The 21,477-nt window shown below is 41.5% G+C and overlaps 1 protein-coding gene across 1 annotated transcript; it reads right to left on the bottom strand.

Annotated features, from left to right (window-relative positions):
- Positions 1-1,136: 1,136 nt before the first annotated feature.
- On the bottom strand, positions 1,137-17,540 carry LOC124165924 (filaggrin-like). Its single transcript, XM_046543460.1, has 4 exons — positions 17,342-17,540; positions 7,260-9,799; positions 5,246-5,430; positions 1,137-1,750 (listed from the first exon to the last, which is right to left on the bottom strand). The coding sequence occupies exons 1-3, from the start codon at positions 17,409-17,411 to the stop codon at positions 5,254-5,256; spliced, it is 2,787 nt and encodes a 928-aa protein (XP_046399416.1). The 5' UTR covers positions 17,412-17,540; the 3' UTR covers positions 1,137-1,750; positions 5,246-5,253.
- Between the last annotated feature and the right edge of the window lie 3,937 nt (positions 17,541-21,477).

Below are 21,477 nucleotides of genomic sequence, written 5' to 3'. Positions count from 1 at the left end.
ACTCTTCCCATCATACCCATATCTCTTCTGAGGCCCGTACTCTTAGTCGACCCTACATATCTGTCCCTACATAACAAGAGGCCCCTACATGGGTTCCTCAGTTGACCCTACATAAATGGTGGGGGGTAATTTCATCGTCTAATTCTCAGAAATGATGTAGATGATGGCACAGTGCCAATTTTCCACTTTGGTTGCATAATGAGACCTAACTATGAAACTAAGAAAAGACGTCTGATAATTTTCAGGCGTATTGTTAGGTCAACGGCTCAAGGTAAATAAACAATCTGTGTCGTCTGCCAGGTCGTGCCGGTACATTTATTATCGCTAAAAAGACTCATATCGAGCCAAAAGTAGAATCATATTGTCTTTAAATTTCTTCAAAAGCGGTATGTACTAGATAGTGATAAGTACGGGGCAAATATGATTATTGACGTGAGAACTTACCTTGCATCATCAAGGTTTGTCATTTGCTTTTTCCTTCCCTAGTTAAGTTTTTTATGTGGCAAGTAGCGGCATGAAAATATGTTTTCTATGGTTGTACGTAAACGATATTGGTTTCTCAAAAGCGTACCAAGTGCCAAACATGAAAAATATTAATATACATATATCCGCAGAGACAAGGTGATGTTTACCAGTATATTGTACTCATTATACTTCAGCAAATTTTATTATTCATTTCACTTGATGGGTATAGTGTGGTAATATTATTACCTTTCTGCTGTATTTCTGTACATTTTAAAATGGCTGGTGTGAGCTCAAGTCCCTTAATATGCATTACAGCGTAGATTCTTTAATCAAAGTGATCAGCGGACTAAATTTGGCCACCATGTTTTTGTAGGGTGTGGGGCTGGTTCTGGTACCCTACATCAAGTAGGGCCCGTTTAGTTCCAAAAACTTGGGGCTTGATGTGGTGTATGTAGGGCGAGATTGCTTTATGTAGGGGCTGATGACATATCCAGGGTCGGTTGACCCTACAGGGTCGACGAAGAATATGGGCCTTTAACATGCTTCATGTGATGCACCTCTATTTGTAGGCTGACTCTTGTATCAGGAGATGAAGGAATTGGAGTCTTCTTGAATGACTTGGAAAGGGATTATAAATTATGTACATAAATTATGTATACAAAGTATGTAAAAAATTTTAAAAACTTTATTTTAATTAAAATAACTGGAGAAAGATATGTATATCACAAAAATATGGTCACAGCAATAAATATACAATAGATTCAGCAACTCATTCTCTATGAAAACTCATAAAATGCCACATTCAATCTGAAGAAGTTTTACTCCGTGAAGTACCTATTTACATAAAATCTTTGCTTGCAAATATATTTACATGGGTTATCAGTGCTTAAATTCTGCCTTTCTGACAGGTGTCACTCAGCTCATTCATCATCATTGAAGTCTGTATCTTGAAAACACGTGGTGCGATGAATGCTATAGTTGCAGTATGGAAAATGGACTCATTTACTCATTTTTTTTTTGTCGGATGTACTTATTCACTTCGCTTTTGTAAAACTTGCTTTGCAAGGAGTCATCAATGGGATTGAAAATGTTAACCATTCATTGAATTTTGAGCATTTGACTCTAATTTTAACTCAGGAAACTGCCCACTGAATATAACTTTGTAATAGGAGAAACAGGCTACACTCATTATCTTGGTTTTCATCGCTCGAGTTCCTTCTTACCATGATGGATACCACCACAGTGTGTCCAGAGTACCTTTGCAGTAGAAATGTGGTGGGATTATCTGCAAAGAAAGAGCTGGAATCAAAACGATTATCCTATATTAGATTAAAACTAATAAATGTAATTGTTAATATGTATGTACTGCTTTTAGAGAGAATTTTGACTAGCCATTCAAGTATTATGTATGGTGACTTATTTTACAGTTTTTTACTTCTAAGGAAGAGGATGTGCCCATTCTTTTCTAGCTGCTGCATTAATAAATCAATTATATGTACCTATCTATTCTTCTGTGAATGTCCCTTTTCTTCAGTTCTGGTTCTCTACTGCATGCAATCTCATCCAAAACTTCAATAACTACAATTTAACCTTTATCCACCCGATTTTAATGCCCAATGGTTGCCCTTTGCTGCAGTATATAATTTGCAAGCCTTAAAATTACGATGCCTATATGGGCACGCCAAGCTCCTGGTGAAGTCATTTTGAAGGAATTTAAAGGTAATCTTGGGGTTGCTCAGCAGTAGAAACCAAAGCAACTTCATATACACATAGTGTGGTGGTAATAGCTATGTAGGTATATAGCTTTTGCCATTTTTCCCTAACCAGCAATTACTCTTCAATTACAATTATGTACAGCAATTACTGCAGTTACTCTTCCCGTAACATGTTAATGACAGAAAAACCAGAAAACAGCAACAATGGCTGCTCATCTTACAAGGTTTGAGTTAATTGCATGTATTGCCTTCTATGGTAACTTTCATGGTATTGCATATGCTGGTATCAGAAGGGAGAAGGTCTGGCAGTTACTCGTATATGTTGGCTGAGATTCATTGTGTGTTCTTAAGTCTCAGTGCTGGCGAACAGTTAGGAGAAAATGTTTTTCCTCAAATCTCTAGCATTTCTCTTTCTCCTTGTCCCCATGAGCGGCCCCACCTATGGCAGGGGTGTTAGGACAACAGCCTTTTTTTAAGACAGATAAAAAAAGAAAAGGAGATACACATACTGAGTCTGACCTAGCATTTATTAAAGTCCTCTATTGTTTAGCAAAAAAATTCTATAGCTATCTACTTATCAAAATATTTCTCTTAATTTGTTGTTCCTTTTGGACTAATATGATTAGTTTTGATGATGATGCTCTATGCGTCACTCTGTAAGATATCTATGTATTCTTAATTTTTCAAGCAGTCTAAATCTAGCACGTAGCCTCCAAGTCTCTTGCAGGTCCTAGACTAATTTGCGTAAAAGCTTTGTTATGCTAACCATTCACTCGTAGCACCTTTTGGCAAATCTTGCAGCTTCCCATTGTATTTTATTGAATTCATGGATCAGGTCTTTTTGTACCAGATTCACAGCATATTCAAGGAAAAGCACCTTTCTTTCGCTAATTCTTTCCTTAGTCTCCCTAAGCATATATTCTTTTCTCTTGATTCCCTGTGATGTGAACAACCCTGATATGGTAATAAACTGAGGGAGTCACTAAAACCTTTGGCTTGCAACTTTGAACCATTTCTCTAACCTTAGATTGCATCCAATCTTTACCTCCTCCTCTCCTTCATCAACAATGGTATCCAGAGTATCTAGAAGAAGAGGCATGGCCCTCTTATTCATAGCATGGTTCTCCATTTCTCTTAGAGTTTTGAAGGGTGCAGTTGTGATATATTTGAAAAAAAAATGAAAACAAATATGTACTATCGATTATTCATATTAAATGAAGGTTATTGCTGTACTTCATCATGCCCGCATTCAAAGATTTTTCAAAGATTTCTCCAAAATTTCAGGTAGATATAATGTGCTCTCCTTTACTATGTTCAGGACATGGGCTGAACCGTGATGACTGAAATTCAAGTTCTTGAAACCATTGAAATCTGCAAGCAATATCTTCATTTCACTGATTTAACTTTTAAAAGCTTAAAGATATTTTTTATAAGGTGCCTACCAAGTAATTCCTACGCATAATGTGTACTCTTTACCTTGTGTGTAAATTCGGACATTTTGGACAAAAAATATGGATTAAGAGCATGTTCTACATGAGAATTTAGGGTAGCAGAAGTCAAGAACGTAGTGTTTAAGTGGCACTCAGTTAGGACAGCAACAAATGCACAACTTGTCTCTTGAATGCAGCAACACTCTGCAAGTTCAACCTCAATATTCTTCCATATATTTTGTCTCTGTAGTTTTCCCCTAATCATCCCCCAATTTCCCTATCTCCATGACTCTCAGTCCCAATAAACAGAAGTTATGAACAAATTTTCCTTTTGAAGAAAAATGATATTAGTATAAGATATGGAACTAAAATAAAAATAATTTTTTTCAAGCAAATAATTTTTAAAAATAATAAAATGCTTCCTTAAAATTTTGGTTTCATTAACGTTTTCTGTGCAAAAATGTTACAACTTGAACAACCACGGCTAGTTTTGACCTCCCCCACCCCCCCTCCTAGTTTTGTTTCTAGGTACGCCCATGGTAAGAAGAACTCACTTACCATTCCTCTGCATGTAATACATAAAACTTGAGAAGCTTCTACTGATCAGTATTATGATATCCTAGGATTTATTTGTCGTAGGATTTTACACAGTAAGATATGAGACGAGTTACATACAATGTATACGTACAAAAAAATAATTACCATATTTTGTGACGAGAACACTTCTTGAAAACCTAGTGAACAATTTGGTCACTTTCCTCTAACAAAAAAAGTTTCTGCTTATTTTTGAGCATAGCTCTCGAGGGAGTATTTTTAGAGGTCAGAGGCAAAAGGTTATACACTTTTGTGGCCATACAAAAGGGGCTCTTGATGTATGTTGCAGTGGTGTGTCAATTTATATGTACTATTGTACATCCTCATAATTTCGAGTTAGATGGCTATGTATTTGAGTATTGGTGGTGAGTCGCGATTCAAAATTCATATTAGATGATCAAGAACTTCATACATTCAGAAATTTATGCACAGTAGAGCTTTGATTACCCATTGTTTCATTTGCAGTCAATGAGATTATGTGCCCATGAATTCTGTGGCTGGTCCCTTTCCTACCCACTTCTGTTCTCACTTATTTACCCTTCCCTGCCTGAAAGCAACTAACTGTTCAATTGATTCAGTGCACAAAGCAAAGAAAGCTTGAAGCAGAATGTGAAGGAAAATTTTCTAAGAAAATGGTAATGAATAGATTATCCTATTCTTTATAGACATGAAGAAAATTTTCTAAGAAAATGGTAATGAATGGATTATCCTGTTCTTAATAGACTATTCTCTACACCTTATCCCTCCACTATGATGGAAAATCAAAACTTTCTTGTAAGCTCAGAGAAAATAATTTTAGAGTTAATTCCATTTAGCTTAGTTCTTGTTACAGTTAATTAACTGATAAAATTACAATTCTTGCATCAAGATAAATAATCATTATTATCTTATAACTTATCAGTGACTTAAATCCAGTCACAACAAAGTTACATATATAATGAAAAAAAGATCAAGTTATTTTCATCACAATTACAGCTAGCCTCAAATTATGAGATGGACATAATACAGACCTGGACTGTTTTTCAAGGAGTGATCAAGTACCTTAAAGTTCATCCATATGAAACTATGAATCCCAATTTTGTTGCAAGATCTTCAGCCAATATGCCTCTCACGGTCCTCTCCGAAAACATTCCTATCATGCGTTTCACTCCGCCATAAAAGAGCCCCTCCATTTCTTGTTTCAACCGCAGAGGATCTGGTCCTCTTACTTGGGAATTTCCATGGAACTGGAAGCACAATTACATGGTAGGTATCAAAATCAATTTATAAAGTAAAATATTGTAACTGTAGCATGCATAATTCCTATACTATTGAAAAGCAAGTTGACAAGTCATAAAGTATGGTATGATTTTGTATAGTTAAGTGATACTCTAAAATGTAATGCAAATCCGTACTTACCCATTAAATATGAAGCAAACAGTGATGGATGCTAAGCCAATAACATGATTTAAATATTTACATATTTTCAGGGTATGTATAGGTATCATGCAATGAAGGTAAAAAAACTTTAAAATTATCTAAGGTTAATCCATACTAAGTTATTTTTGGTAGATTTAAGAAGGCTATGCTCCTTGACATTAATGAAGAATCATGGTAACTCTGCATATCAGTGACTATTTATGCGAAATATATAGTTACATATTTTCATGTTGTAAGAAAAATTATATCTTTGATTTTGACTTTTTTCAAAGCTGTCAGTTACAGAGCATACTTTGAGGAACAACATTTTATTCACCTAGCAAGAGGATGAATTTCAAAGTAAAATATGAGAATCTAAGATGCCTTCCATCATACCCTCCTTGGATATTTATTCATTTGAAAGTATCTGGCTCAGAAATTTTAGTCAACTGGTTCCATCTCTTAGCCTGGTATAAACTGATGTTAGCTTGTTGCTTATTGATGTCAGTCTATCATCAGACTTTTTCTCAGCCACTAGACAGCAAAGTCATATGGCTCTATCATTAACTGTTTATTTAAACATGCTCTATACAGCCATGTTGCTTACTTTGAATTCAAACCCCACCATCGGATGTTGCTCAAATTTGCTCTGAGAAATTCATTAAGCCTAAACTCGTCATGAATTTGAAGATACACCTTTTCAATAGAAATAAATTAAAACAATTATTTTTTTAACTTACTTTAACTTGACTAAAACTACATGCTTGCTGCCTCTATCTTTTGCGATTCATATTTAAAACTAAATGGCAAGTTTATGTTAAATATCCTTAATATAGGTTGCTGTAGCATTCAAATCATTGCGTGCTACCGCCGAAAGGCAGCACCGCCTGGAGGGAGACAGGTGGAGGACCCTTGGGGCTGGTAACGGGACCCTGGGGATTTGGCGCCCTTATCCAAGAGTAGCGTCCCGGCACCCATGCGAGTTAGACGTGCCAGCCGTAGCACAAACCTGTGACTGAATCCGCGGCCATCGCGATTCGCCTGATTGAGACACACTTGTATTCGTGCCTCAATAAAGGGATACATTGTTCCAGTTACATATAGCATAGTTATTCGCCCAATTTAACCCCTTAAAGACCCTAAAGCTGCCAATATGGGCTACAAATGCAAAACGTTATGACATAAGCCCTATATTGGCTGCCAATAACGGTCCGGCAATGGCTGAAGAAAACAGTCCAATATTGGGTGAATGCTGATAAACAGGGTAAATATAGGCTGCCAATATTAGGCCAATATAGGCTGAAAATATCGACAACAAAACACTAAATGTTATAAAGATCTGGACAACATTTGGACATTGGCCCTATATCAGCTGCCAATATAGGGCCAACACTGGCAGATGATATTGGTCTGACATAAGCCTGATATTGGGTGGCTACTTGAGTAGTTGAAATAGCATGACTGGTCTGTGTCACATAGAACTTCATAATAGGGTTGGATAACTCTAAAATGGATTTTTATTACTTGAAAGTTGTGTATGTGAGCAAGGCTAGGAGACATTTTTTCTGGTGTGTGCCCAGTGGGTACATTTCATTCTGCATCACTTGACACAAATTTAACGATGGAATCAATCAAAGTTATGAGCATATTTGCTTACCTGTGACTCCGACTCCCAGCTCTGTTTCAACCACCCAAAGTCTTCTGTGCAGCCAGAGAATCGAATGAGTGGCAGTCCAACCATAAAAGATTCCGACTTCATTAGGATTGGTGACCTGGCATGCTTTAGGCTTTCAAGCCCACCAAGTTGGTCTCCAGATCTCTTTCTCCTTTCTCTCCTGCCCTCTTCAACTTGTGCGTTAAAAACAGAACGATTACCTCCTCCAAAGTGACTGAATCCTAATTTTATTTTATGGCCAAATTTCTCCTGAATATTGCTCCAAGCAACGTTAGTTCCATTAGTTAGATTCTCATCTTCTTTGGCCAACAATGGTTTCACATTGTACTTAGCTTGCATTAGTAGCTCAGAGTTCTGGCTTTCTCTTTGACTACCTCTGGTGATGTTTTCTCTGTGGGGGTGAAGTTCAAAGACCTGGATGTCATCCATGCCCACCAGTGCCTCCGAATTACCCTGCTGCTCTGTCATTTTTGTCAGCAGGTCAATGAAAGCCCTCCTCTCTGAGTCTCTGGTGTTGGCATCTTTTTGGTATGCATGCTTACCACTCCACCAAGGGTCTTTCTTAAGTTCTTCCAATACCTTGAATTCAGCTTTCTTTTCTGGCTTATTGTACTTCTCAGTTGACCTCCTGTATCGCTTGCCAGAAGGTGGTTGACCGCCAAAGAAACCAGCGTCATGAGAATGGTCAGAAGATCCTTCTTCACTTCTTGCTGGATATCTTGAGGGATGTGGACTTTGGCGGGCCCCCATTCGTGATCCAGGATGTTGTGACCTAACTCGACTTTCCAGGAATGGACCCTTGGCTGTATCACCTCTGGCCCCCGGAGGACCATGGTGTTCATGCTGTCCTGGGTGAGGTCCTTGGGAGTCCCTTCCGGGAGTCGAACCCCTGTTTCTCTCTCCAGTAACCCAGTTGACTGCCCATTTGTCAGGGGGTCGGGATTCAAACACAGGCCACCTCTCTCTCCTCCGCTCTGCCTTTGGCTTCTCATCCCATGTCCTCCTCTCCGCACCAACACCAGTAGGGCCTCCCCCACGCCCGCTAGCCTCGACGGGTACCCCAGGACCCCTGATCAACACCGGCCATTTCTCCCTGTACCCTGAATGTGGATTACCATGTGGAATAGGTCCTCCTCGTACCCCCCTATGTTTGCCCTGGGAGGAACCACCATTTTTACTTCCCTCCCAGCTCCTTCCCCTTCTATCTTCCTCCCCTCTTGGCCCTCCCCATTCCCTAAGCGCCTCACTCCTTGTTCCTTGAAGTTTTCCTCCCTCTGTTGCACTGGATTCTGGTCTTTCGGCCTGCCAGCTCCTTGGGGCCTTGCTCCCTATAACAGGCTCCCAATCATCCTCTTTCGCCTTCCTGTTCCCTGACACCCTACTGGCTGCCGTCTCCTCTGCTTCTTCACCCCATCCTAATTCCTTCACTGACCCCACCCAGCCCGACCTCACCTTGCCTCCGCCCTCTCCTTTTCCCCCCCACTTTTCTGCATCCATACCCAGCGTATCCCCCTCCCCAGACCCTAACCCCCTCCCTTCCTCCCACTTCTCAACCCTTCTACCACCACCGCCACCTTTGGCCTCGTCCCTCCTACCCACCCTGCCCCTAGCACCCCCTTCCGTCCACCCTAACCCTTCCTCCTCTTCTCCCCTCCAAGCTTCCCCGGCCCTCTTCTCGCCCTGCTCCCTAGGGTTCGTCCCCCAGGCGACCCTGGGAACCCTGGTGCTCTCCCTCGGCCTCTCGTCTCCCTCCTCTGGGGGTTCGATCTGATTCGAAGGTGCCCTGATCTGGGGCTCGTCCCTCTGGTGGTAAGCACTTATCTTCTCACCTTCCCTCTCTTCCAACTTCCCTGTCTTGGCTACTGTCTCAAAGGCCCCCACAGGGTCGGGTGCCATCTTCGAAACGGGCGGTACTTCCTCCCTCCTCCACTCCTGTCCTATTTCCGGTTTCTCTTCCTTCCAACCTTCCTCCACCGAGTGCTCTTGAGTGTCCCACTCCTCCTCCTCACTTTGGCTCTCCTTCCATCCCTCTGCACCTTTATCCTCAGCCTCCTTCCACTCCCCATCCTTGAGGACCTCCTCTTTGGGGTCTTTCGTCTCCTCCTCTCCCTTTTCCTCCGCCTTCTTCCTCCATTTCGGCGTCTCCTCTCCTGCTTTCTCCATGCTCTCCGTTTCCTCCTTCCACCCCTCCTCCGCTGAATCCTCCATCTTGCTCTCCCCTCCCCTTGGCTCTGGCCCCCACTCCCCCATGCCTCCTGCTCCTCCACCACCCATTCCCCCATCCAGTCTCCTTCTCCTCTCCGCGTGGATCGTGACGATGACCGTCAAATCGCTCACCCTGGCGCTCATCTCGCACTCCATGTACCTCTTGTTGCCTCTCTCCTTCCCCTCCTCGCCGGTGGCGGCGCGGTTTTCACTCGCGCCGTGCAGGCGACCATTGATTCCCACGCGGCCGGTGACGATGGCTTTCTTGTAGACCACGGCCACCTTCAGGGCTGGGGGAGCCTCGCCCTCGCCGCGTGCTGCGAGAAATAACGTGAAAGGGAAAGATTTGGAAGGCGTGAGAAAGATCAGAAGAATCATTTCACTTTACACTGAAATCCTCGTCGGATGGGAAGCCGCGGTTATTACTCTGTTCAGTATTCTTAGCTCTGTTACTCTTAAGAACAAGGCCATAGCAACGGAAACTTTTCAGTGAGTGGGGGGTTTAATCAATGGAGGGGTTACATTTTTGGGGGGTGTCAGTTGGAGTCGGTAAAAAACGTATTATGCTCCGAAACCTAGGTCGGTATAAATAAAGAATAGTGGAAATAGACAAGTGGTTTCATTATGCTAAACATGTAGTAGTTACACTTAAAACTTGTGCCTTAACTATGGAGGGAATGAGAGGAAAAAATCCCCCATAACCAGGCACGTAGCCAGGAGTGGGACTTTGGGGGTTTCAGTCCCCATGAAATTCATTCCCTTGTGGCGACTACTCGCTAGGCATCTCCCGAACCTCTTGCCCAGGGCCAGCTATCTTCTGATACTCGATTTTTATACATTTTTCTATATAGTTACATTTCATACGTCTACCAATATTCAGGGATGAATTTAAATTTCAGAACTATGCACGCAAAACATATATAGCTGATTTAATGAAAGGTATGCTGTTCCGATGCTTGAGAACAGTGGCGTGGCAAGGAATTTTGTTCGGGGGGGGGGGGGGTCCAAAACCAGGGGGGAGAATTTTTGAAAAACAGGGTACTAATTGTAAGTAATGGGTTTTAAACTAATTTAAACACTTTTAATAATCGAGAAAACGTCATTTGTTAAAAAATATTTTGTTAATTCATGATTTTTTAAATATTTTGTTTTCTTTTGTGAAGGAAAATAATTGTGTTTTCATATTTTGGGGGGGTCCGGACCCCCCCTGGCTACGCCACTGTTTGAGAATTGAAACACTGTATGTTGTTCTGTGGGAAAAGGTATTGAATTATGGATTTGTTTCTTCTAAGGGATTCTGTGGCAGGCATCGTGTGATGTAACTATATCAAAATGTGGACTGTCAGAGTAGAGTTGTCCCTGGGTCAATGGTCAGGGGAAGTTTGGCAGGCAGTCGCCGCAAGGGAATACATTTCGGGGGGTGAGGGGCTGAAGCCTCCAAAGCCCACCTGGGTCAGTGCCTGAATATAGGAACATCCGGAAAGATATGAAAATGACGCCGGTTTTATCGTTAATGAAATTTGCACTTCCAAAATTTTCAAAATCCTTTACCGCCTTTAACAGCGAGATATTCATCTCTGGAACCGCGGGCCTTCTCTAAATCCCAAACACATATACCGTAAATGTGCCCTTAACCCTAACTATATCAAACCTCTTGCATGCCATGACTCAATTGATTATGAAAAAAGGATTTTTATTTATTTTGTGAAACAAATGTTGTGTAAAATAGCCAGGATATTCCCATTTGGCTGGGAACTGTGATAGATTAACATCAGAAGCGAAACATAATTGGACTTGGACCCTTACGAGCCCCGAAAAGAAGTGACAAAATCGCCTCATAAAAACAATGATCTTTTATTTCGCCAATAGCTCTTTTCAACTTTTATCTAGCTTTCTAGACTAAACTTCGATTATTCAAGGGGCGGATTAAGAGGGATGTTTGGGGGTGCAAGGCTCCAGTAATCCCTGGAAAAATAGAGAAAGAGATGGTTTTCATTGCGATTGCTCTTCAATGCAAGTTTTTATTTCACCAGTTCGGCAGGTAATATTGGAATATTTTTAATTTCGAAGAGTTACTTTCCCAAGCAGACGAATTAGCATGGAGCAAATCAAATCAAAAATCAAATCAAATCAAAAATAGCATTAATCAAAACAACCACGATAATCCATCCCTGGGTAATTAAATGAAGTAAAGTCATTTGTGGAATTTTTTTATGTACATGGAGCCATTTTATATTTGTTTGACCTAATATTGTCCTCATCAAGGGGAGTAACGGAATAAGGGAGGGAAACAGGGGGGCAGCCGGTCCCCCGTAATTTCTGTAAGAATTGAAAAGATGTTAATTTTAAAGGTGGCTCTCCAATGTAAATTTTATTCCACCAGCATAACGGAAAGCAATGAAAAATATTTTGTGAATATTTTGTGTTGAAAAAGCTCCTTGTCTACCCATATCAGACTGCAGACTCATTATCGCAGCGAGGCATTGGATACCACCAAGGCAGTGCGGTAAATAATGAACTCCCCAAAATAACGACCTTAATCTGCCCCTGATAAAAGGAACTGTACTATGTATGATACTTTTTTCTTTACTTTTCCCGCTGTAAGTAGATCTTTCTTTTTGTGGAATTCTCTCTTCGCCTGGGCTATTCTGCTGATAACTTCTTTCTTGCTTCTCCCTTCACTACTTATCCTGCTTCCCAAGTAACAGATTTAATTCATCTAATCGCTTTTGTTTTCCTATTTTAATGTTAGTCTTGACTTCTTCTCTTCTGCTGCAAGAATATATCTAAGTTTCCCTGTGTTTATTTTCAGCTGATATATATTATTATCTTACTCGTAAGTACTCTTCCTCTGCTATGTCATTGGCAAGTCGTAGAGACATAATCCGATCTCGAAAGACCGATTTTCTCCATATATATTCACCAATTAGTCTTTTTCTTTGGTCATACGGAGAATAATTAGGTATTTCAGAAAAGAAATTTAGTGTTCGTTATCAGGGATATATTATATCTTTACAGAGGTGTCCATACCTCACCAAAGGCGATTGGCGCATTCAGGGGCGCAGCCAGGAATTAAGGCTGGGGAGGGTTTAGGTGCAACTAATACCGGGGTGTGTGGGGGTATCTATGGAATACCCACCAGGATAAGCGGTAGGTGCGAGATTAATACATTACGGAATTTTAAGATAAACGGTTCAAAATGGTGATTTTACGGCTTCATGAGGGATATTTTATTAATCCTTACACTATTCTATTAGTAAAATCAGTCCAATTAAAGAAAATGGATTAAACTTAAAAATGTCTCTGAGCTCTGGGGGGGGGGGGGGTTTAACCCCCAAAACCCCCCCTCGCTGCGCCACTGGGCGCATTCACCCAAAAGCAATAACTCTCTCCCCCAGTCGATATATAGTTTTAGCATTAAAAAAAATTCTCCCCAAATTATTTCCCCCCAATTTTTGATATCATGCTACTTGCGCCATATGGGCGGCCCTGTTTTATACTATTGCGTTTTAGTCTATAGGCTATCGACTGAATATTGCATTCTTTAATTCTCAGCAAAAGTAGTCCCACTGGCCATCTTCCACGACGATACATAATCACCTTTGGTATTCTAACACCCTTCCCTTTTTGAGACGCCCTAAGCCGCATCAGTAAAGCGATGGAAGTCGGTGGGGCCGATGGGAACAATGCGATATCCCCTCACTTACCCGACTTGTTCCCGCTCAAAGTATACCACTGCAATTGGGAAGTAGAGCGGAAAATTACCGTGACTGAACGCGAAAGAAGAACTTCCGCTGATGTCCTCTGCCCAGAGCCCTTGTCAACACTGCGCGTCTCTGTTGACACCATTTTCCCAATCCCGACTCCTTTCATCGTATATCAACCTCTGTTTGCTGGCGATAGATTCCATTTTCTCACTGGAAGTCTTTTCATAATTTACTTCCACTCTGAAGAAATTTTGCTCAAACTGCTAGAGTTCATGAAGCATCGGAGAAAATAGTGTCCGAAAACCTGGATAAATAACCCACATTTGATAATGGCGATCAGTCGCTGAAACCATGCTATAAAATTACTGTAGAACATTTATTGTGGGCCATGAGGGGGGTAAAGGTTGATTCCAGAGGCGAATTTAGACCTTTATTTGGGGTAAGAGAATCTCCATGGAGCGTATGAAATTTGCTAAATACAATTAGGCCAGCTTGGTGATGCTAAAAAAAATCAATTTGGTGTTTCTTTCCGAATGTAAGGACTCCATATAATTAGACACCACTCGGTTTTAATATTAAATTGATATTTTTAGGAACGATTTTTTTGGATTTGTGGCAATTAAAACTTTGCATTCATCCCCCTGGATTCAAAAATGGTTTAATTACTTGTTAGTGGCATTTATTATTCTTGTAGCTGAGCACTATTTCACCGATACAAACTGAAAAAAAAGGGGAATTAATGTGGAATTCATACGTGTTTGAGGCTATACAATTAATCAATCGATTGAAATTAAATGGGAAAGTGAAATTAAATGGAAAATTATTCATACTTTTGCGAATGTCGAATGGAATATTTTTTTAATGTCACTGGGGATATCAAAATATTAAGAGTTATTAATATTGTTGTTGTTTAGACGAGCTGACTCAGCTTTCTCAATAAATTAACGTTTGCATTATTTTTCCCCGTATATTCCTTTCAGCTCTACAAATCGTCTGTCTAACATCGAATTTCTAAGAAAAATGACAATTAATTATTTTTTATAAATTTAGTGGCAATAATGTTTTCCAATTCCATAATCGTTGTATACATCGCATCATCCTTTCCTTATCCGTATAGCAGCTGGTCAGGTTCAAAACCTCACTCCAATTACGAAAAGAGGAAGCAGAGATATTGTCGTGCTTAAATGGGGATGATCGGGCATTCTATCGCGTAATGTTCAGAGATCATTTCCTTCATTTCTTTTCCCGCCGCCGCGCCGGTCACTTTCTCTGAGGTTAGTCATTCGAGAAATTGTATTTCCATTGAAGCACCTTGGCTCGAGAAAGCTTCGGTAGGGTACCTCGAAAGAGAAACTATTTCCCATGTTGCTGAACCTTTTCCCTCTAATATTTCCACTCTAATATTCCTCCTCGAACGGGAGCAATTAAAATTTCTCTGACTATTCGTCCTGAAAGGTTAAAAACGAAGGTTTGGGCTGCGATAACGTTAATGGGCAAAGATGTTACGTGCCTGTGCTGATGTAAAATAGTATTCATGTTGATGTTCCGCGGATTCTTGTGAAAGGATGACGTACGACGACAGAATGAATTGAGCCTTCATACCTTCTTTTTCGACGTATTTGGGCAGTATAACTTCTCTTCGACTTTCTTTTCCAAATGGTCCAAAAGATAGTCTAACCGTACATGCGGTGATAGCGGATCCTCATTGCCATCACGCCTAAATCACACCATCATCTCTTCCGTCCCTTACGAGCGATAGCCCCAATGATGGCGGAGAATGACCGTTTCACGCAATCATTTCCCGCGATGGATCAAGGGATGGGAATCCCATCCCTTTTTCCATCAATCTGCCCGTCCCTTTTTACGTCGCTGAAACCATCGCTGGTACCGTGCCGCCGTTCATCCAATCAGAATGCACGACCGCTAACAGCGATAGTAACGCCACGCTTGGCTTATAATTGAGTGGGTTGGAAGCCAAGGGGTACAAGTGTTTTATTTTCTCAGCAGAGTTAGGTAACGTTATTTGTTAGAATACACAAAAACCTGGTTGCCAAGGGAAATGAGTGAGTCTCTGTTCTGTGCTGACATTGAGTGGAAAATCAAATGTACTACTAAGTGTCTAATTGATCTCGTTTGCCTTCAATACCTAATGTATGTACCTAACTCTGTGTAGGAAAGAGAAATCGCTTGTACTCCTTGGCTTCCGAACCACTCAATTGTATGACGATTGCAAGTACGCAAAGTGACGGAATAAGCGATGTAAAAAGGGAATGACTGTGTGATTCTGAAAATGACGAGTCGAGTGACCACTCTTTTGTTCGCTGAAAACCTATCGCTGAGCCTATCACTCGAAGAGACGGGAAAAGTGATCGTGTGCGCCAGGCTTTATATTTGTCCCTGAAGGTACGACCCCTTCACTGGCAGCCAAGTAAATAAAACTACCTACTACTACTGTCGGCGTCAAAACGATGTACCGCTCTGCTTTGCGAATTTATATCTGGGCTTGTGCGCATGTTTAAATAATAAGTAATATGTCATTTTAAAGAGAATTTTATTCTTAAATACGATTTATTTTTTTATGAAAAATTCAAAAATGTAGACAAGTCAGTGCAATAAATGACTCCGCACACCGTAAAATTAGCCGTTTTGTCAACTCCAAGAACTTCGAAACCTTACCTAGGGCAAGCCACTACGTCTGCAGCATTCATCTTCCACAATACGTTGCATACATAGGCGGATCTAGGGGGGGGGGGGGCACGTGCCCCCCAGGCTCTTAAAAAATTTGCAAGATTTTTAATACGCTCCCGTTATCATTGCGTTCGTTTTGTATTACGGGGTATCATTGTGCCCCCCCCACAGAACAAAATCCTGGATACGGCCTTGCTTGTGCCCCCCCAGAAAGAAATCTTGGATCCGCCCCTGGTAGCATACATCAATGCAGATTACTAAAATGGATTTTGCGTATACGATGGTACGATCTCTAGCAATATTTCGTTACCGTTGTATTCATTATACCCTTTTACGTAAAAAATTGAGCACTTGAGTAATCATCCGAGTAATTCCTTATTCATACTAGTATTCCACTATTCAATCACTGGACTAACCAAGTAATCTTGCAGGAAATGGATCCAAGCCCTGCCTGACCCACCAGGTCTCCGGGCTCGCCCCTCTGACTGTATTTTTTTTTCAAAAAAATAGTAGTGATGGATTGTATTATATTTTTACCCTTATTTGAGAAGTGTGGTTGTGGATTGTATTATTATTTATTTTAATCTTATTTTATTATAGCGGCTGTCAAAACCTTTCTTCGCCTGGATAACAAGAAAATACTATTCTGTATGCCAACGTAGTGCAGCAAACGCATCTGCCACCTGAGTAAATCAACAGTTGATGGTGATGTCATGAATAAACTATTTGGAAATCTAATTTCGCCGGAAAACTGACCGCCCGCAAGCGACCGACGAGCGCCGCTAGACTGGACGAAGATGGACGGATATAGATGTACCGATTATAGACGATCCATGAGTGACCCGGCGGGCAGGGTTATGAGCTGTCACTTCTAGGACTTTCGTGACTGTAAATAAACATATAATTGATTTTCTAAGCAATGTCAATGTATCATTTGGCAGATACACATGATATTAAAAGTAAAGATGTTGTCAGACTCCGTGGCGGCAGGGAGAAGTCTTCGCCTACCATACTAAAGATAACAGGGTCGCAAGTTCGAGTCCCGTCTGGATAGGTTGCCCCTTCCAGGACATGGTTGTGTGTGTTTAATTGTCCGTTGTTGATTGATAGGACTCCCGGTGTAAAGATCTCATTGTGCTATTTTCGGGTAATCGAGATAAATAAAAAAAATAGATTAACAAAGATTTGCTTAAAATTATTCTTATACTTATGTTTTTACTTCATGCGGTTTTAAAAACATCTTTAACAATCCTCATAACTCGCGAATTTGCACATATTTTTTTCACAAATTTAGTGAATATCTCCCCCCACTGATTGGGTGGTGATCAATTGCTCCTGGCGACCTTTTCCATTCAAATCGTCCACCGCCCCCACAAATTGCGAGGTTGGGATTGACTATTGGGTCAACAGCCGGGGCGATTACTTTTGGCACTACCCTCGTGGTGGGTGAGGAGAGGTACTCACCGAAGTTGCATCCCATGGTGGTGGCGGCATCGAAGGACTGGAAGGAGAGCCCTTGGACCGTCATGTCCATGCCGGGGGCGGAGCGGAGGGGGCGGAGGAGGCTGAGGCCCGGGGGCCACTCGTGCACCCCCCGAGGCACACGCCTCTTTCTCGCCCCCCACTGCCAAGAGGAGCCATTGCCATTATTGTTGCTGTTGTTGGCCTCCCAATCGTTTCTCTTCCCACTCCCCTTCCTGCCCCCGCGCCTCCTCCCGCCCTTCCCATAATGCACCGCACCTCCTTTACCCCTCCCACCCCCCTTCCCCCTCGTCTCCACGAAGATGTTCTGAATGCGACGCTGCTTCAGCTGCTTCTCGCCCTCCTCACGAAGCATCTCGGCGCGAATCCTCTCCTGCGGAAATGGACGCAGGCATCAGATGCGAAAAATTGTAATGGGGAATTTGGTGAGTCGGTGTGTTGGCTGGGTAAACGAAACTTATTAGTAGGGATGGACGGATCCAGGATTTTTTCGGATCCGGATTCGGATCGGATCCGTGATTTTCGGAGCCGGATCTTTCGGATCGGATATTTTCGGATACAAATGGATTTTCAAATTCCTGCTATTAAACGAAGTAATTATTCAAGTTTACTCTGGGTAGGTACATACAATCAAAGGAATGTTTTTTATATTTTCACACACATTTTAATATTTTTATAAATTAAAAATCATTTTTATAGGCTTTCAAGTTGTTTTCTTTTAAACAACTTTACATGCTCAGGACCCAAACTGTTACGCTTGGGTTTGGAAATGAAAATAGTAAAAATCTTCGGATGCCTCTGCGAGAGCTTTAAAACAAAACGGTTCATGAGTAGGGCAAGAATCGGATGCGACTGCGCATTCGAAGGGAGAATAGGAACTCTTTCCACCCTTATCGGGCGTTTCAATCACTGACGCTATTATTTAAAATTTCGGATCCAGATCCGATGTCTTCCGCGACTTAGGATCCGATGTATCCTATGAAGGGCAATATCCGCGGATATTTGGATCCGAGGTATCCGATCCGACCATCCCTACTTTTTACACAATGCAGGAATATCTGGACGTTACAATTTTAGTGGATATGTGGATATGCTCATGCTAACTTCTTGATATAGTTTAATTAAGAGCACTTGGATACGAATCCAATGAATGTATGGTATCATTTATGTGCGTACCATAAATTTCGTCCTTTGCTTATTCTTTGTCTGCATTTGTCTAAAAATGAAGGTATTTTCTGCATTGTCTAGAGATTATACCTATGTTGTTCATCATATAGTGGAATAGCCAATGGGTATTCAATCAAAAAAGTTATCTTAATCATTTTATCATGTTCAAAAAGTATTTCATAATGCCTGTAATCCTATTGAGATATTTGGATATTATGATATTTTGCATAGTGAATATTTTGTAGTGCTAATTTGTGACGAGTCACCAACTGACTATAACTTAAACCAAATATAATGTGACGATAAAAGTTATAATTATTATTGCCTTCCCACTATCCTGCAAGCAGCCGCGAAAACGAACTCTCCACGAACTGGCCAGCTATGTGACTTCGTTCGAGAGACGGAGAACATAACCGAATGTTCCTTCGTGTATTTTACGAATATTTCCGAAGGTCTCCGACATTCACGACTGTCTCAGAGACGAAATGCGGGAGGTCGGGGTCGAACTGAGACAGCCAGCCGCGTGACCGCAATGCAGGCCATAGGCAGAATATCATTCGCTCTAGAGAAAACCCTTGCGCAGGCACTTATAACTACTGCCACCCCGGCTTACTCTGAACTCTTTTGAAATCTTTTAGATAAATTCAAGAGCAGTGTCTTTTCTAACGAAGTTAGCCCTATCTTACGGACGCCAACATACTACGAAAGATTAGATCATATAAATAAAATAAGAGAGATAAATTGTTGAACAGACCGATTCAGAATGCCTTTTTTCCACGATCAATAAGAGATTATAACGGCAGCGATAAAACTCATAAATAGATTATATGACTTGTAGTGTAGCCTACTAACCTATCTAAAACTTAATGCATTTTTCTGAATTTTTTTAATTTCTAACAGCATATGGTAGTATAATTTGTTAGTATACGTGACTCTTTTTGAAGCGTGTGGTGTGCATGTGGGAGTCCAATTGCATGCTGCATGCTGGTGATTGACCACCCCCTGCGAAGCACCCAAGAGGTAGCTCGCAGGGTATTATGTATATGTAGATGAACTCAGAAGGCCAAGAGGCCTGATTGGGGTGATTTAGGGATTTGCTTTCGCTTTATGTCCTCTACGTCCCACCACGTGGGCCCGGGTTCAAATTCCGGCGGTGCCTGAGTATTTGCAGAGATTTCCCGATCCCAGCTTGAGTATTGTATGGTGGTCACTTTCTGCGCAATTCTTCGTCCGTCGGACGAAGTAAACGAGGGAAGGGAATGGGACGTTAAACCGTGATCCCCTTGTAGCCTTTCGTTCAGTGCAAGCTAATGTCGACGACGGATTGGAGGTTATCATTAGAAATGTTGCATTTTATTCTGCTTCTATAATTACAAGTGTAGTCGGGTGATTGGTAGCTGCCTATAGTTTCCGCCGAGGGCCCTCATGAGGTTCAATAATCTTATGCACGGATATCGTCCTGCAAAAACTACAATTTGCCGGCCTCGGTGGCGGCAGGGTAACGTCCTCGCCTGCCTAACAAGAGGTCGCGGGTTCGAGTCCCGCCTGGGTATGTTTCCCCGGTCCAGGGCATGGTTGTTCGTGTACGTTTAATTGTTACATTTGTTGAATACCCCGGTATAAAATGGCCAATAAGAGCTGTATCCGGTGGTTTGAGAATAAAATAAAATAAATACCTGCCTTTTACAAGGCGGCGCGGCGGATCGGTTTAATCTGGTGGTTTAAGTGTTGCCCTCTCACCTGATGGGTCCGGATTCAAATCCCGGTGGTGGCACAGTTTTCTCATAGAATGCCCAAACCTCGATTGAGTGCTTTGTCGAGGGCACTTCAAGTGAAGCACTCCGTCCGTCGGATGGGACGTTAAGCCGTGGTCCCCTTGGCGCCGTTTTTTTGAGAGCATGGTAATGCCGACGCGGAGTTTCTCTCCACCCTTCCTTGCATAGTAGAGCTGTGTCGTTCATGAATGGATCGTTCAAAATGAAGGATTCAAGGGCATGAACCGAATGAATTTAATCTACGATATCCATTCAACTCGTTCAAAATGAACCGCCGAATCCAAATCGTTCAAAATGAACCGCCGAACCCAAATCGTTCGAAATGAACCGCCGAACCCAAATAGTTCGAAATGAACCGCCGAATCCAAATCGTTCGAAATGAACGATGGAAGATTCAAATTCTCCAAATCCAAATCGTTCAAAATGAATGGTGGAAGATATGAATCCTACAAAGAACGATTTGAATTCGGCTAGACCGCGTATATGCTACCCATAAAAGGCGGTGAATTATCATTATATTCTGACTAGTGGCCACACAGGTTTGCAATAAAAATGAACTCTTCGCCATAATTACTATTGATTTGACTCGCAGGTATATGCAGTATGTATTTTAGTGTAACAGAAGTAAATATACACTGATTTCGTAGAATTGTGATGAAAGCTTTTGAAATATTTGAAATGCGGTAGGTTAACAGATTCTCGTGGATTCAAGCATGACTAACACGTTACACACATGGGCGGATTTTTTTAATTACGGAGTATCATTTAATTTCATTTTAATAACTTTCATATAAAATTAAATAGAAAATTACCACAGTAATAGTAACCCCCAGAAAAAATCCTGGATCCGCTCCTGGTTACGCATGCATAATGTATTCCCCATGGATTCAAGATTCACACAGATTTGAGATTCAGATGGATTCGATATTCATATGGATTCGATATTCACATGGATACGAGATTCCCACGGTTTATTCGGTTCATTATGAACGATTTAAAGAACCGATTCATTGCCCCCAATCAAATCCCATGAACCAAATCTACCAAATGAACCGAAATTCCCACCTCTATTCCATAGTCGTCCCTCACGGCGCAAAGGACCTCAGCCATCGGTCGCCTCCTTCCAATGCCATGTCATATCAAGGGTTGAGGGGCGTGGGTTCAGAGGCCTTCCTT

This window comes from Ischnura elegans, chromosome 9 (genome assembly GCF_921293095.1).
Source record: "Ischnura elegans chromosome 9, ioIscEleg1.1, whole genome shotgun sequence".
In the NCBI taxonomy this organism is placed as follows: domain Eukaryota; kingdom Metazoa; phylum Arthropoda; class Insecta; order Odonata; family Coenagrionidae; genus Ischnura; species Ischnura elegans.
Note: the sequence above shows the minus strand (reverse complement) of the source record. Positions and strands in the feature narration are given on the sequence as shown.

What these genes read in the sequence shown, in the direction of transcription:
- LOC124165924 (XM_046543460.1), bottom strand. Translation starts at nt 17,411, where the DNA reads ATGGACATGACGGTCCAAGGGCTCTCCTTCCAGTCCTTCGATGCCGCC. An exon ending in CACCATGGGATGCAACTTCG is followed by an intron (nt 9,800 to 17,341) that starts GTGAGTACCTCT and finishes TATTTCTCGCAG; the next exon opens with CACGCGGCGAGGGCGAGGCT. An exon ending in GCTGGGAGTCGGAGTCACAG is followed by an intron (nt 5,431 to 7,259) that starts GTAAGCAAATAT and finishes TTGTGCTTCCAG; the next exon opens with TTCCATGGAAATTCCCAAGT.